At 38.2% G+C, this 17,490-nt stretch overlaps 1 protein-coding gene across 2 annotated transcripts in view; it reads right to left on the reverse strand.

The window, feature by feature from the left end:
• LOC105383220 overlaps positions 1-17,490 on the reverse strand; it is a 40,493-nt gene that overhangs the window by 16,786 nt on the left and 6,217 nt on the right. The window contains exons 2-4 of one of the 2 annotated variants that reach the window (XM_048626803.1): positions 17,109-17,241; positions 12,979-13,302; positions 11,913-12,107 (exon numbers count right to left, since the gene is read on the reverse strand). In XM_048626803.1, the coding sequence (XP_048482760.1) occupies positions 11,913-12,107; positions 12,979-13,302; positions 17,109-17,241 (652 nt within the window). The remainder of the gene's footprint in view (positions 1-11,912; positions 12,108-12,978; positions 13,303-17,108; positions 17,242-17,490) is intronic. The other variant, XM_048626804.1, reaches the window with a different exon arrangement.

A 17,490-nucleotide genomic window follows, 5' to 3' on the forward strand; every position in this document is an offset into this window, starting at 1 on the left:
TCATATTAAACATATATATATAAGTTTTTATACATTGATACGAGCTTGGATGCTATAGATTCTATAGAAGGATATCCAAGTCGATGCCAAATAAAGGGGAAGTTTTAGGTAAAAATGTTGTTAAAAACCTCATTTTGCCCTTACGTCCTCCCCAAACAGTATAGGATAGGTTGGGTGAGTACGTAAGTATTAATTAGAATTACAAATAAATAAATAAAATTATGGTAAGTATAACAATGAATTTTAAAATGTTCCAAGTCGTTTAAAATCCACTAAGTACTTACTTTCATTCATCTATCACTAGAACACAACAACACATAACTGTAGCCCGCGTTTCCAACAAATCAAACAGAACTTTCTCACGAAGAAAACACCACATTTTCAGACTCGCCTTCCCTAACGAGTTGTTGAGCGCGCAAGGGTGATTATCGCATACCGGCGCGCGCGCCAGCCGCTAACTGTCCCATTGTGGAGCGCGGGAGAGCACACAGTATTTAGGTACGTATGACATTGACAAGGGTTAGGCTATAGGTGGTTCTACCTTTTTTGGCATAAGATTTATTTGACTAATCTCGTATTGCATAGTAACGTTTGGTCAAAGTCTCGTTACGCCGAAAATCGTATGGCATAAGTCTCGTTTAGTAAAAAGTTATTTCGCATAACATTGTTTAGCCTAATAATGGTATGGCCAAATCTTGAATAGCCTAATAATGCTATGGCATAGGTTTATACAAAGTAATAATATTCGTTTGGCTTTAACTTTGACGGAGCGTCTCCCTACATAGCGCAAACTAGTGCCTTGTATTGTTTCCGCTGTTTGGAAAACGCTCCGCTCCGCTTCGCTGCGCTCCGCTTTGGTTTTGATGAACATGTGCACCTAACACGCTCCTCCTCGCTTTGCTCGTCGTCGCACCTATTTTTAGGTTTCGATCTCATGGGGTTTGTAATAATTATATGGGTCGTTAACTTTCGATTTTTTGATCATACAATGTCGTGATTTTTGGGATGTAGGAGAAAAATAACACAATTTGTACATTTACTACATACTTAATATATTATTTATTAAGATAACATTATTACAGAGAAACAGGATTATACATAGGTATAGACAAACATAAATTTGAGCAAACGAAACTTAGGTGTTTAAAGATTATGCCTAAAGAGTTTTAGACGAAACGAGCCTTATGCCACATAAATCTTGGCAAAGTGATGGTTCGGCCAAAAAAGTTTAGACCATACGAGTTATGCGAAATGAGTTTTGGTCAATAAAGATTATACGAGATGAGCGGAACCCGCTATAGGTATACCTAAAGTACAGGAATTGTAATGTACAGAAAGTGAATTTCTCAGATGTTCAGCCCCCTTATTTTGTAACTTTTTGAGAGTTAGCAACCAGTGATAATTGGTATCAACTTAGAGACTTATTAACCGAATACACCAAAAATCTTAGTGAAAGAAATATGCAAGAAGCCAACAATTTATCCTTACATTCAACATAAACGTTTGTGAAATCAGATAAGTCAGTAAAAAGTTATTAATTAATACAGACGACCGAATGGCGTAGTGGTTAGTGGCCCTGACTACTGAGCCGAAGGTCCCGGGTTCGATTCCCGGCTGGGGCAGATATTTCTTTAAAGACAGATATTTGTACTCGGGTCTTGGGTGTTGATATTTATATTTAGTATCTATCTATCTATGTATTTCGCATACTATCCATGACGCTGTTATTCTGTAGCGACAGAATAACAGCGTCATGGGGCAGTTCTGTTCCGTGACAACAACGCTGAGTCGCCCGGCCCATTCACACTAACCACAACTACTGTAAACCGCCTGTAACAGTAATTCAGTAATTTATTATACAACTACCCACACAATTGTGAAAAATAATTATGTGTACTTCTATTTTGATAATGTTCGTATTTATTAACTGTGTTCATGTCATGTATGTAGGTAGTTAGTCCAGTACAAATTTAATGTTTATGTTTTGTATTGTATTGTGTATGTTTGTGAATTAGTGTGAATAAATGGTATGAATTTGAATTTGAATTATTTGTGTAGATATATCAGCTGTCCGACACCCATAACACAGGTTCTGCCTAGGTTGGGGTCGGATGGCCGTGTGTGAGATGTCCCCACATATTAAAAAAAAAATGCTCTAAGTTGTCAGCCATTTAATACCAACCAACCCTACTCGGAGTTACATAATACAGGGGCAGGTCTGAATTAATACAAACGGTATATACTTTTACGTAGCTAATAAAGGGCTAGAAAGTCAACCTTTAGTTGGTGTGAAGTGAAGATATCCACATACTAAATGGTGCGGTATGAATAAAATCTGCATATTACATAGTACTTAGTGAAGGCCCATCTCCCCCCCAAGTCTAAACCTACTGGCATGAATCTGGCATAAGAAAAGAACAACATTGTTACCATTTAAATCTCGGCTGGCACACATTTCTCACCTTATTTCCCATAATATCCATAAAACCACACCTTTTGAACCATTCCAACTAATGTCGGTCAAACATGACACCTGCCGGAGTGGACCGCGACTGTTCTCACTACAATGGGCCACAACCCACGCCGCGTACCTTCAGGGTATCGTCTACTAAATACTTGCTATTGCAAGACCAACTTTATGATGCTCAAGTTAAGAAAGGTAAAAAGAAGTAACGTCTAAATTCACACTTTATAAGGTCACCGAAGTGTAAGCGGCCGCACGCGCGAATGCGACAAAATTAGGTTTTTGTGACGACTACATTATGGTAATAGTGAAAAGCCACATCCATTTCTTTATCGAAGATAAAATACGCGTAAAGTTAAAGTATGTATTATACTTAAGTAACTAGTTATACTTCATACATAACCGGTTGAATCCCATGAAATCAAACCCAATTAAAAATCTATTGTGTCTCGCCCATGGAGTAAACGTGGTTTTATAAGGTTAATATCAAATTAACTGTTTTGCATAGAATGCTACACCCCATGGTTCGTTCTCAGAAGGCGATATTTTTCCCCGACGTTGTGCTCACAGTGCCCTGTGAAGTGCATCATCTGCATATTCATACACAACGGCACCGACAGACAAACAGACAAAAACTGCTCATCACGCTTCCGGTGACGCAACTGCGATCCAACGATACGGTAAATCTCGTTACGATGGAAAAATAATACTCTTGGGATTCTACAGACAAAGATTGTATCAGTCACTTTTATATACGATGATATTCATATCACGGGCACCGTGACTGTTGTGTTTACTAAATACTTCTTAATTTGAACATTTAGCATGAGCCAGGAGGGAACGATTGCCGGCAGACACAGCGTTCCAAGGCCTCCAGCTGTGCCGACTATATTAGACAAGCAGCCGCTCCTTAGCAGACACCTCTGTCGTGATGATCATAATTATAGCAATTCATGGTGAATTAAATGGTCTTACCATAGAAACCATATACGGGAAAAACAGATATTTAAGTGATATTAATTGTATTGCCATCTGTTACAACATTACTATTTACTCCTTTGCCCTTTAAAGTGCAATATAAAGTTGGCGATAGACTTTTACGCATCTTCCGGAATCACTGGATTTCTCCCAGGCATATTCGCGCCACAAATAACGCTATTACGCTTATAAAACCATATTCCCTTTCAGGGTCCGCGGCTCTTTTGATGCGCGCACTAATTGCGCACTTTCCCGCCAATCCGCCATCTTCCCACCGGAAGTGCCGCCATTATCTCATTAGAACATTCTAGAATCTGCACCACAAGCCCACAGCCAGTATTTGTGACCAGAGGGCCGTAGAGGCGTTAGTATTGGATGTTATTGTCCTTCTACATCCATTTTTCCTATTTTTATGTCAGATATAAATATAAGATAAGATACTTACATATTTTATTAACTAGCATATTTTAATTAAATGCATTCCGTTAGTAACTACCGATTAGTTTTCACATCGATTACTGTAATAACTGCGCGGCCACAACAAGTGGCATGGAGAAAAGCGAAGAGTTGGCAATGAAATGTAGAACAGGAAAACACAAATACCTACCCAGATACAGGTCAAACTCAGAATCTCGTTTTTAGAAATCAAATGAAAACGCTGTAAACAAAGTACAAACTAAAATAAACACAAAGCACCTTAATACTTAGTGCATTATTTTCAACATATCCATGTGCTACTTAGCGTCACACATTGACTGTATGACATAATGTTTGATGAACATCATATTGCACGTTACATGAGAGGTCATAAATTGTCGTAAGGAGGCCAAACAAATAACTTTCAAATTACAGTATGTACATACCTATACAATATTTCATAATGTGTTTATTAAGTACGTAGGTAGGTACTTGAGAAACCATTTTCAGTGTGATCTGAAAACCTACGCTGAAAACCTAGGCCCCTTGAAAATAGTTGTCCTGTTAATTATTTCTCAGTAAGTTTTGTGACAGCGAGCTAATCACTGAAGTGGCACACTCGTATGGAGTGTTTGTTATTTTTTTATAAGTTTTTTTATTTCCATAAGCTTAATCTATTACAGTCATGCAACAATCACAAAAACCCGCAGGGTTTATCTGAGATTGCGGAGTTCGGATCTTGAGACAATTACAAAACAATAACAATAACAGAATAGTAGGTTAGGTACCCGGCAAGATAAATTATATTTATAATTGAGCACTTATAACAACTGGTGTTCGCGGCCGGTCCGCACGCACAGCACGCTCCCGCCTGCCCGTGTGTGCGGGCCGCCCGCGATTTACACACACAATAGACAGCAAATTAATGCCTACATATCTTATACAATAGGTTCAATCTACTTATCCGTGGGTACATATTATTAGAAGTTAAATTAAAATAAAATAAAGCAATAACAAGATAGTAATACTTACATCTACAGCATGTACTCACAGTCACCACTACTAGCAAAGTGTTTTTTGATCGATAAGATGAAGTTTTTGTCGTTTAGGTAACTTTGTGTGGTATCATCATTCAGATCATTTAATAAGTATGGGAGAAGATACTCGCAGGTTCTTCTACCGTATACGTTGTTAAACTTAGGTAGATTATATTTTTTAGTGTAACTTAGTGTCCTCAGGGATTTATAGCGAGTCTTAGGTTTTAATATGCTAATACAGTTATTATACTCTTCCTTAAGAACAGCAATCTTAATTTTTTGGTTAATAGGTAGAATGTTACAGTGCTGAAATAAGCCTATTTCATTATTTTCATACAACATTTTAGTTCTTTTGTTAACAATAGTTTTTAACAATTTTAGTTGAAGCTTGTATATATTTATAAGATAGGTTTTATAGGTTCTTCCATAACTACTTAATCCGTAACTAATAATACTATCAGCAAGAGCAAGGTATAGTGTTCTTAGTAACCTATATGGTAGTTTATACTTCAGTATAGCTAATCTGCTTGCAATTGAGCGAAGTTTATCACAAATGTAATTAATATGAGGCCCCCAATTGAGCCTGTGGTCAATTATAAGACCAATATACATATGTTGGTGTACAAAATCAATATTTTTACATTGGCACCGTATGTTATTTAGGTGTAGACATGAATGTTCGTGAGCGACGATGGTAGGTACATATGGGGTTTTATTGTGAGATGAGTGAATGTGCATTACTTTTGTTTTATCCGCGTTAATGATTAGACCCACATCGTGCGCCCACTTACAAAGCAAGTTAAAATTATTCTGCATTATGTATTCAGCCGTAGATAAGTTCTTATGTGATACAACAATACAAGTGTCATCGGCAAATTGATAAATAGACCCCTCTTTGATAACATTGGTCATGTCATTTACATATAATAAATATTCGGTTGGCCCTAATATCGACCCTTGTGCAGTGCCCATATCAGTAGGTATTTTGTTACTATAGCTATCAGCTATCTTAACCATCGTATTTCTATTCATGTGATAATCCATAAACCACTGGAGTAGAGGGCCTTGAATACCATTCTGCTGAAGCTTTGTAAATAGCATTTTATACCGTAGGGTATCGAACGCCTTACTGAAATCTATAAAAATAACTATAGTATGATTCTTTTTATTTAAATGCATATTTATTTCGTTGGTAAATTGACACAACAGTTGAGAGGTGCTCCGGTTCCTTTGAAAGCCAAATTGGTATTTGTTTATAACTTGGTTTTTCTCCAGATAACGTGATATTTCGTTTCCGAAGTACCTCTCAACGATCTTATCAATGCAAGATAAAATTGTAATAGGTCTATAATTATTATACACACAATGCGACCCTTTTTTATAGATTGGCCGAATGATTCCGATTTTTAATTTATTAGGATAAATTGACTCAGCTATACACCTGTTGATAAGATGGGTTATAACGGGAGTTATGTCATTAGAAATGTATTTGACATCGCTTGCCCGAATACCATCAATGCCAGGACTTTTTTTGTGGTTTAACTGTTGAATAATTTTTTGAATTACTTCGTTAGTAGCAAGTTTTAATCGCATTGCAATATCAGGATTCCTTTCATAGCTTTTTGGATTTAATATAGGGGTGTCACATGTAGTTGCAATGTTTTTAACATTAAATAAAAATTCGTTGGCAAAATTATTAGCCAGGCTTTGTTTGGGCAATTTGAATGCTTTCAAAATAGTTTCATCGATTGATTTAGTTATTTTCCCACACAATCTATTAATTATTTTCCATATTTTTTTTGAATCTTTGAAATTTTCCGTGACTTCTTTTTTTATGTAATTATTTTTTAGCAAATTTAAATATTTATTTGTTTTGTTTCTGTACATATTATAGTGAAGACGCTTTTGCATATTTTTTTCATCCTTTTTCCATAGTTTTAACAATTCATCTCTTTTATTACACATATTTATAGCTTTATTATTTATCCATTTATACATTGTTCTTTTACTTGAACTTTTTATAATAATTTTACGTTTACATTTATTGTATATATTATCAAATTTATCAGTAACAAAGTTTAAGATTTCGTTTGGATCAGAGTATTTAAGAGCTGGGTTCCAATCAATTAACTGTAGCTCTTTATGAAGTAGGTCATTGTCCAGTTTGTAGATAACGCGAGGTGGAGATCGTGACAATGATTCTCCCGACACAAAGGCGCATGCTGTTATGTAATGATCGGCTAATGATTGGCATATAACACCTGTGTGTACTGACCGTCCTTTTAGGCTACGTGTAAATACATGATCTATACAGGACTTTGTTATTAGGTCGCCTTTTTTTTCAACTCTGGTGTACTGGCTTATGCCACATTCCAATCCCGCTACGCACATTTCATTAATATAATTTGTTTTTATTTGTGAGTCTAACTTAAGGTCGATATTTATGTCACCTATTAACAAAAAGTCCTGGCGTGTATAATTCTTCTTAAGGTAAGTACTTATATCTCTAATAAACCTGTTTTGGTCTTTTTCGGGCGGTCTGTATATGGCACAAATACCTATTTTGTAGTTATCGCTGTTTACAATTTCACCCATTATGGATTCAAAATACAAAGAATTCAGTTCTGTTTGAATGAAGTTAAGGCTATTATGAACGTACAGTATAACACCACCACCTTTTTGATATAATCTTAAGTTTGAAAACATTGTGTAGTTATCCAGTTGAAACAAGGATGTACAATTTTCCTTTATGTTAGCTTCAGTTAAAATTATGAGATCAATTTTGATATGACTTTCTGATACAATATATTCTAATTGCGAGAAGTTTTTAATTAACGATCGTATGTTGACATGTAAGGATGTAATGCTATGAGAATTACATGGAATAGACTCTGCAAATGCATTCCAGTTCCTAAAAGTTCCTTCACCTGTAATTTTGTCTGTATCAAGCTCTTTTAATTATTAATTTAACATTAAGATGGTAGGTACAATGAGGCGGAGTTTACTCACGGTCACGCGACCATTTTTCCACATCTTGTAAACACTTCACAACGATAGCTTTTGCACTGTCATCTTTTTTTATAAGCACTACACCACGCTTGCACCACACGTATTTAAACTTGTTGGTCATCTTAAGGTCGGTTTTGGCCTTCCACAGTAGATGCGCGGTAGCAGGAGTGAGGGCCTCACGGAGATAGACCCTGGACTCGCCCTCGAGCCCCAGGTCCGCCGCGGTGACGACGGTGCTCCTCGCAGCCTCCAGCCAGCTCCCCCGCATTCCATCTCGAAGAGTGACCACCAGCGGCGGATGAGTTTTTTGCGTGGATGTGATGCGGCTGCTTTTCCTGTACACGTTGATGATGTCGTTAGGTTGTTGGTGTATTTTTAATGCAATCTTTTTTACCACTTCATGCAAATTCTCGTTGTCCTTTTTTGGGATGTCACATATCTCCAGGTTATTCACAATGAGATTTTGCTCCAGAAGATTGATTCTTTGATCGGTTGCCTCGTATTTAAGGTTTATGTTTTTATATTTGTTGTTGATATCGTTGCACTGGTGAGTTAAAGAAATAATTTTGTCCTCGTATTCATCGATTTTTTCTTGGAAGTCGTCTATCTTGTCCGAGTAGAACTTTAGCGTTCGCTGCAGTTCGTCACGGATTATTTCCCTTATTTCACGCCTAATATCGGCTAGAATTTGGTTCCGTAACTCGTTGGGAAGTGCCAGGGGTTCCGTGTCCGTTAAAACGTCCTCTTCATCGGCTTCGGGTAAGATGGCGGACAGCCGTTTTGGCCGGCCGGCGCCGACGCAGCCACGACATTTCCAGTCGATTGAGTCGGTGCCAACAAGTGCACTTAGTTGCTCTGAAGAGATTGAGGCACAGGTGGCATGTAGCCACTTACTACACTTGCTACACTGCAATCCTGGGTTCTTCTTCGTCACTATTAACGTGGTGTTTCTCGGAAGCGGCCGGGCGCTGCAACTTTCAATGCATTTTCTCCATCGCTAGCCGCTCGCCGCGCAGGAGGGTTAGTCTAGCATCACAAAATACGAGCAAAAGAGATCTTTCTGTCATACAATCAGTTATTACATGCAACGAGTCAGAGTCACAGTTAGTGCAGCCGCGATCTGGAATTTCTCTTTTCGTAAGGTAAAGTGACCCTCCAGGCGCTGCACCGTCATCATCATTACCCACTCATTCATAGAAACTTAATCACACGGCAAGCCGCTGGAAATGGACAACGTCTGTGATTGATTTAAATTGGATACTCTTTATATACATATTTGTATAATGAAGATGATCATATTTATTTTATACATATTTTTAGTTAGTTTTTATAAATGTCGATTACGAGAACATATATTTAGGATTAAGTACAATATACATAGATAGTTAATGTAATGTTCGTGTAACACACACTCACACTCACACACACCGGTATGTACCGCGGGGAAGTAGAGCGCGAAGAAGAGACGTTTCTTTAAAGAAATTAACTTTTATAACCAACTTTATTGCTTTATTGTTACTTCCGGATTTTAAGATGTTAATTTTATTTCAGTTTAATTGATGTGGACATGGCCGTTCTTTAGTTTGCTGAGAAGAGAATCTTGTTTTGTATAAAATTTGTATTCATAAAATGAAAAGTGTTCCAGTTTGTTTAGGTTTATTTTATGTGCGCTACCAATTCCTAAGTAATAGGTTTCTTTAATGAATTGGTTATTTGTGAAACATAATCTTTCCTTCTTCTTTCTTATTTTAATGTCAACTAGAAAATGGAGAACTGTCTGTTTTGCCCACTGGGGGTCATCAAGCACCAAGAAAAGGAAGTAAAAATGAGTGTTTGGCCAGTGGTCTGGTGAAGCAGATGTGCTCTCGTTAGTGTTGCCAGGTCGTGCCGGTCCCTCGGCTGGCAAAATTACGCAAAAACCTGTCACGTACAGTACACCTCGAGGCACGTACGGGCGAACCTACAAACCCATATTTTTGTGAAGATATGTGACGTTTTTTTTATTAATAATTTAAAATTTTACTAGCGTCGGTACGTGTTGCAATATGTTCACAGTTATGAGTGATGATTGTGAGATTGAAATAGATTTGCTGAAATAACGTGCGAAAATACACAGCTCCATTTCAGGTATTAAATTGTGCAATATCTTTGAAATTAAAAAATAAACTAATAATAGTCAGGTAATTTTAAAGAGTAAGTATTTTTTGTACTAAAACCTAAATCAGTGTAAGTTAGTATAATTTCCGTAGTTAGCCCAGCCCGGCGGCGGGGCGGCGGCGGCGGCGGCGTGCGCGGGAGTTTTTACCGGGACGCGTCACGCTCTCATAGATACGCCTCTAGGCGGGTTCCTTACTTATCAATCTAGGTGGGTATTATTTGATATCAAGACTAGAATATTTCATTAGGATTTAGAGTCAATGTAATAACCGTTAGGTAATTGAAACCTGTCCTATTTCTTCCAGGATCGTGATTACGTTTATAATATTCTTATTTACACTTTCAGTTATACCTACATCATTATAGCTTACTTGTACAACCTGCTACTCTTTCTAAAAACGTTGATATACATACTGAGTACCTACATTTTAATTATATTTAAGAAAACAAGAAACAATCGCCTCAAAGCGGAATCGCCCAGCGGCCGTAGCAAAATTCTTTTCCGTGACCAATTATCAGATATCGCGTTATCGGAACAGATCGAAGCCACATCGGCGCAGCTACTCGCTGGAAACATTCCTCACATCGGTTGCATCTTACATTTACCTACTCTAGCAATGAGTTACTCCTACTTATTTCTCAATTGCAAAAAAACATTACTTGCCGTTACATTTATTGTAGATCCTAAATAAGTTGCCTGAAATGCTTTCTACATCCGTTACTTACACTTCCAGACGATTATACCATAAATCGCAAAACTGACAAAATGTTGTCGATAACTGCATTACTTTTTTCCGGAAGGTAAGCATAATAAATAACAAATTGTAACTAATATGTATGTCACGAAAAACTGTGCATGTTTGTATTTTTTGTAAGTTTCAGCGTCACGATCACGACAGGAGTGGCGTGCGCGGCGCGGGCGCAACATAATCACAGGAACTGGGCCACCCGAGGCTACGCCTATACATTGTAATTGTAACTTAAAGTAAGGAAATACACTTCCTTATTAGATACCAAAATTATGAAAAAATTAATAGTTTTCGATTAATTATGCTATTGCGATTATAGCTAAATATCATAAATTTAATTTTTTATCATAAATAATAAAATACGTAAAATAAATTTGAAAGTATAAACTTTTATAAATACTATAATTATTATGTATACTGAATAGTCAAGTTTTATGCTAAACAGCGAGTTTAAAAATATGTTGGTGTTTCCATTAGCAAGTATCACTCACCGGCCTATTTCGCCGTACAAAAGAGTTCAACGCGTTGCCTAAACTTTCATTCATAAGATTTTTACTAGAGCACGAATATAATACGATTGTTTAAACATATGCGTGTAATTGGTGCCTCTGTTCATGATCTCTCGAGGATTAGTTTCAATTACAGCAGATGACAGTTAGGTTTATGTTTACACGCTTTGTTTGTTATGTTGCGGTATCGTAGCGTGCTTCTGGATCGTTACAGAAGAATCTACCTTTTTGTTCGTGCATTATAAACTATATTCTTTAATAGTTTCTGTTTAACAACCTAGCTAAAACATTTGAGTAATTGATTTCTAATATAAAGTTTAGATTCATTTATACATATAATAGTTGTTTTAGAGGTAAAGGCAAAGTTTATAGGCGACCTCAAAAACATGTCAATTCATCGTTGTAAATTAATGATGTGTTAAGAGGTGATTAGAAAAAAAAACAAGTACCAACCCAAATTTAAATGAGTAAATTAGAAATTGCTTTAAGCGTTAAGACCGCCATATGTATGTATCTAGTATATATGTTTTTTGTGGTAATACAGTAATTATCTATTTATCACATATTGGTTAAAAAAATAATGAGTACTGACCGTGCTAGCAGGATGGTGCTGCGGGTGCGGCATCCGCATGTGCGGGGGCGGCAACGCGGGCAGCAGCACCACGGGCGCCCCCCGCGCCTTGCGCACGCGCCCCCCGCCCCCGCCCCCGCCCGCGCCCCCGCGCTGCCCGCCCAGCCAGCTGCTGACGAGGCGCGAGCGGCTGCTTGCACTGCCGTAGGATGCCTCCTGGGGAACGAATTAAACTTTGTAATTGTAGGCATGATATTAAATGATATAAATTGCGAAAGTGCTACAAGATGGTTCGTATGTTGAATGATATAGTGTGTACTACTGTGTACGGCGAATAAGAAAAGAGTGTTGTGTGATGACTCAAAACACAAACTTAGTGATAAAGTGAATGAATGCATGAAACTGTATCATCATCATGATGAGGCAATAATCGTCCACAGCTGGACGTATGCTTCTCCCAAGGAGCGCCACAACACTCGGTCCACGGCCTTCCTCATCCAACCACTGAAACTGTATATAAGTATTTTGATCTGTAAGAAAGTTATTTTTACAAATTGAATTTGAACCTGTGACCTTTATGTACGTATAAAAGAATAATCGAAGTTTTTCAATTCCGTTAACACGACACACTGTCATTGTTTTAAATTGCAATTTAATGGTACCAATAGTTATCTGAAATTGCTGCTCCAGTTTATTTTTTGTTTTCGATAAATTACAATCTCAAAGGGAAAGTGAAAGCCTCGCTACATTAACAGCATGTGCTGCCAATGGCCGGTACTTTTTTCTAGATAGCAATTATAAAACATATAAACTGGTACTTAAGTAAAATACCTTTCGAAAATCAGCTTACAACTACACAGCAACGCTACAAACTTCGAAGAACGGAGCAGCAAAACACCTAAGTACATCGATATTTAGGTAGAAACGTTTCTTATTTTTCTTGCGACTTTCATTTTTTGCAGAGTAAAGACCGAATAATATTGACATAGAAAAAATCCTCGAGATATTTTCACTTCCTTATGATAACAGGAACTTGGTGTTACGCCTGTTCATCCACCACCACCAGAAAACAACACAAAACACTTACCTCTTTCTTCTGTTTCCCCTCCGCCTGCTTGGCATCCCCCGGCGCCCGCAGCCGCCCCTCCAGCTCCCGCGCCAGCTCGTGCCCCCTCCCGCGCTCCGCACCCGCCCCCTTCTTCCCTTCATCCACGTGCACTAGGTACGTGGCCGGGGGCTTCCCGCTGGTCGCGTCGAACTGGTTGTGGTCGAACTGCGGCTGCGGCTGGAGGCACGAGCACAGCCGCCGGGACAGGTGGTACACGGCCACCACGCACACCAAGCACTGCACGCCCGCCACGATCAGCACCACGATGTTGGTGAGCACTGGAGTCCACGCCTCCATCTCCTCCTGCAGGGGGTATAAGGTTAGTGATAGGGAGATTGTATAGTGATGCGTAAGGAGGTCGTGGTCGATCGATAGCTCTTCAAATAAGAATATAGTTCACCAGTGTCTTGCCTGCAGACAAATGCCTCATCACCGTCAAACCGACTTTATCTAAAAGTTATCTAGGATGGTATTTTTCCTATCTCTAAACCAAATATGCTTACCTACAAAACGTGACGATAAGCAAGATCTGTGTACCAATCATCTCTGACCTATCCAAAGCAGGCTACAGCAATATTTCCCAATCCGCGCACATCTCTCCACTCATCGCATTGAGAGCGCATTCGCCACACGTTACATAATGCTCATCTCAGTTCTCACACCCGGCGGCGGCGGCTAGCAGTACATTGACCGTAATGTAAACAAATGACGACAATTTTCCGGTGCGCAGCCAGCGATGGTGATGTAACGTGTGTATGATTGCGATCACAGGTGATAGGGCGCGGGAGGGCCTCGATTGTTCTAATGTGTGAACGGAGCGGTCTCAGAGTACGGGGGGCCTTATCGGTACAATAGGAGATGATGATCAATGACCATACTCATTATAACTGTATATTATTGTCGAACTTCTTTTGAAGGAAGAACAAAAACGTGAATTTAAACAGTTCACGCAAGAGTGCAGTGTTTCTGCCTAATTTCAAAATACTCAAAACAATGCTGTAGACTAGGTAATGTAGTGTATTTGTGTAATGCTGTGCACAGTATTAGAGCAGTGCAGGAACGAGGTCGTCGCCCGCGGCGGTCAAGTCCGCAATGGACAACATTTCATTTTCTTTACCCTATATTTTTATTAGTTATTCGGAAAGTTTATTGAAAATTAGTGGACCCGTATTTTTTTATTTTGTATATACATAAATTTTTGCATGTTATTTTTAACTTTAAAGTTAATTATTTTAAAACCGGAAGTGACGTCACATATTAGGCTCAATTTTTATTTTTGTCTATTGCCTGAGTCTCGAAAAAAAACATAAATGACACTGACAAGTGACATTTAAACTTTGTTTACATGCCAACCAACGAATGGGTCATTTTCAAATGGCCTTGATATTTCTAATGATGGAAAGTAAGTACTTATCATGTAAAAAAATAATCAGAAGCATTTTTTCAGCTGTGTAGGCGGTGGCATGCTCTGGGACATATTATATAGAGGTCATCTCTTAATAATAAATAAAAAAAATAGTCAGAAAGTGTCAGAATAGAATTAATGAAAATGACCCAAATAAACAACAACGTCTCGATAAAACGTCAACGTCAATCAAAAATGAAAGTGACAGTTACTTTGTTTTTAAATCTATAGGCTTTGATCATCAAAATGCATCGCACCTGATGCATGACGTCATCAGCACTTTTTACTATTTTATGATTTTCTCAAAAATGATACATCCAAAAAATACAAAAACATTTTTTTTGTGGCCTTTAGAGCTAAATCTCGAAATGGTTTTCGATTTATAGCAGCTTTAGTTTTTTGAAATGTTGTCCATTAACAACAAAGACGACGCGACCCATTCTCACGCGACACGTCACGTCGCGACGACGAACTAGAGAGCAGCGAGCGAGGTAGAATTAAGGCGAGCATCATTTTAAGCATAATCAAAATAAGTACCATAGTATTTACCTGCCCTGAACTACCTGAGTTCCTTACCTACCACACTACATAGGTAAAATGTAGGCATCTCTCATTGCATTGAAATAGTAGATTTCAAAGACACAAAAGCGAGGATCATGCGAGGAAGAAGGTTTATTGTTTTGCGAAGTTGGTGGGGTGGGTAAACTTTGGGTATATTTTTTTCCAGCCAGTCCAGGAATAATTGAATGCCCGACACATTGACAGTACATTGGCATCTCTTTTTGTGGAATGACGTTCACCTACTTTTGCAGTTTTTATCTGAAAAACTTATTGGTGACATATTTTACTTATAAATTTTAATTATAATCTATGGCAGTGAAGTGACGTCAGACGTGTTATGTGTAGTGTGGTGGAAAACCTTAGCAATTAATTAATTATTCTACATAACTACTTTGTATTGTACTGTTCAAGATGGACCGTGAATTTGTTTGCCTGCAAGTGGTCATGATGACCATGTATGTACTGGGTTACATAATAAGATACACCAGAGACCCGGACTCCTGTGGAACATTCCTTATTAATTATGGCCACTTGATGAATAACTTTGGAACTTTTTAAGTCTGGCTGTTTGTTGTTGTTATAATACCACGTGTGTGACAAAAATGTGTATGTAACTATTAAATTCGTAACTGAGCGTAATTAGTGATTACTAAATTGAATAATGACCTAATTATAAAATTGCAAGATCAGTCATTTAAGTTTTAATTCATAAATCATGTCCAATAAACTATTTTAATAATAATTAGGAATGTTTGTTGAAATTAACTACGCACTAATATGTTAACAGTTCTCAGACTTGTGCACGTACGATGTGATGAAATGTGGTCGTAAAACACCTATGTATGAAGTAAAGTACATTAATTATTAGGTATTTATCTTTGATGTTCGCCGACCATCACGTCAAGGATGCATTAGATCTTTAGTGGATATAATTGGCCGTTGTGAAATATTACTGGTATACTTATTAAAATTTAGATATAAAAGTAAAATCAATAAACTGAATTATGACTGTGATTGTGAAAGCCAATCAAAAGTTGCCAAAATGTTTGTAGAGATAAGTTAGTAGGACGTACAAACTATGCAATGTTTTCATAATATAAATATACATGTTTACTTTTAGTACATTTTTATCGGCTGACAAAACTTATGAAATCGTTCGCTTTTTTAGTGTGCGAAAAGCTATAAAATTTTGTGTGATATGTTCCGACGTTTTGTAACATTTGATTATTTGAACTGAGCAAGTCATACATCCTAACAAAAGTATAAGGCTTAGGTACCTGCTGTAGCCTATGAAATACGGACAATTGGTACTAAATAACGAAGTAACAAAAACCATTGTGATAATATGTACCTTAATAGATACCCCCATTGGCCATGATCATGTACCTACCATTATTCATATAATTGTAGTTCCAAGTACATAAGAACACTTCTAAGGTACAGACAGACAACTACATACAATGATGGTACAAGCAGTGGTAGTTGCAAGACGACTGTCTGCTGCGACGACGTGACGTGGCTGCGACAGTACCCGTCGACTTCGTTTACGCACTAGTTGCGAGTTACAATATTAATCAGTGGAAAATGTGGAATTTTTTCTCGACGGCGGAACCGACTAATTTTGTTACAGTCTTCTATCTTTTAAGTACCTAAGATGTAGCTTTAGTAAGAGTTTATATGAAATGCTTTGTAATTGATCAATAAAAAAATAATACATAGATAGTACTATGACTGAAGTAAAAATGGCCATTTGCACCACCGACTGGGACACCACAATGGCTCATGTAATGTAGAAAACAATCGACGGGTCTCTGCTTATCAAGCTCATCCAAGGAGTTACCTAGATATACAAACCCGCCGACAATACTAGCAACCTCTAGCATACCTATACTTCATCATCACGACCCATCACGTCTGCAGTGCTGGGGCATTAATATACACTCACGAGTAATGAAAAAGTTCCACTTACAAAATGTCGACACCGAACAAACCCTACTTTTGAAAACATTCAATTTAGAATTTGATCAAAATGTTTACGTTCTGAGTTAGTTCGTAATATTTTGATGCGCTCTCAAATGTATTTTAATATTGCAGACAGTTTTTCATTGCTCGTAAGTGTATTTGACCGGTTTGGTGGTCTCACCTCGAAGGTCTCGGGCTGCGGCGTGGGGCGCGCGGCGTCGCGGTGCAGGCCGGTGGCCGCGAGCACGGCCGCGCTGTTGCCGCACGCCAGCGCCAGCAACGACAGCGCCAGGAACCCCGTCAGCAGCCCGCTGCTGCAAGAGAGAGAGGGAGGTTAGAGAGAGAAGGAGGCCGCTGCTGCTGCTGCAAGAGAGAAGGGGAGGTTAAAGAGAGGGGGACGTGAGCTCGGTGAAGAGGACGAATAAGCGGCTTGGATGAGCAGCCCGCTGCTGCAGCAAGAGAGAGATGCATCACGTGAGCTCGATGAAGAGGATAGATGAGCGGCTTGGATAGAGAAATACATGTGCAAAGAAAAAGAAGACGTTGACGTTGAAAATACGTGA

This window comes from Plutella xylostella, chromosome 17, assembly GCF_932276165.1.
Source record: "Plutella xylostella chromosome 17, ilPluXylo3.1, whole genome shotgun sequence".
NCBI classification, from domain to species: Eukaryota; Metazoa; Arthropoda; class Insecta; order Lepidoptera; family Plutellidae; genus Plutella; species Plutella xylostella.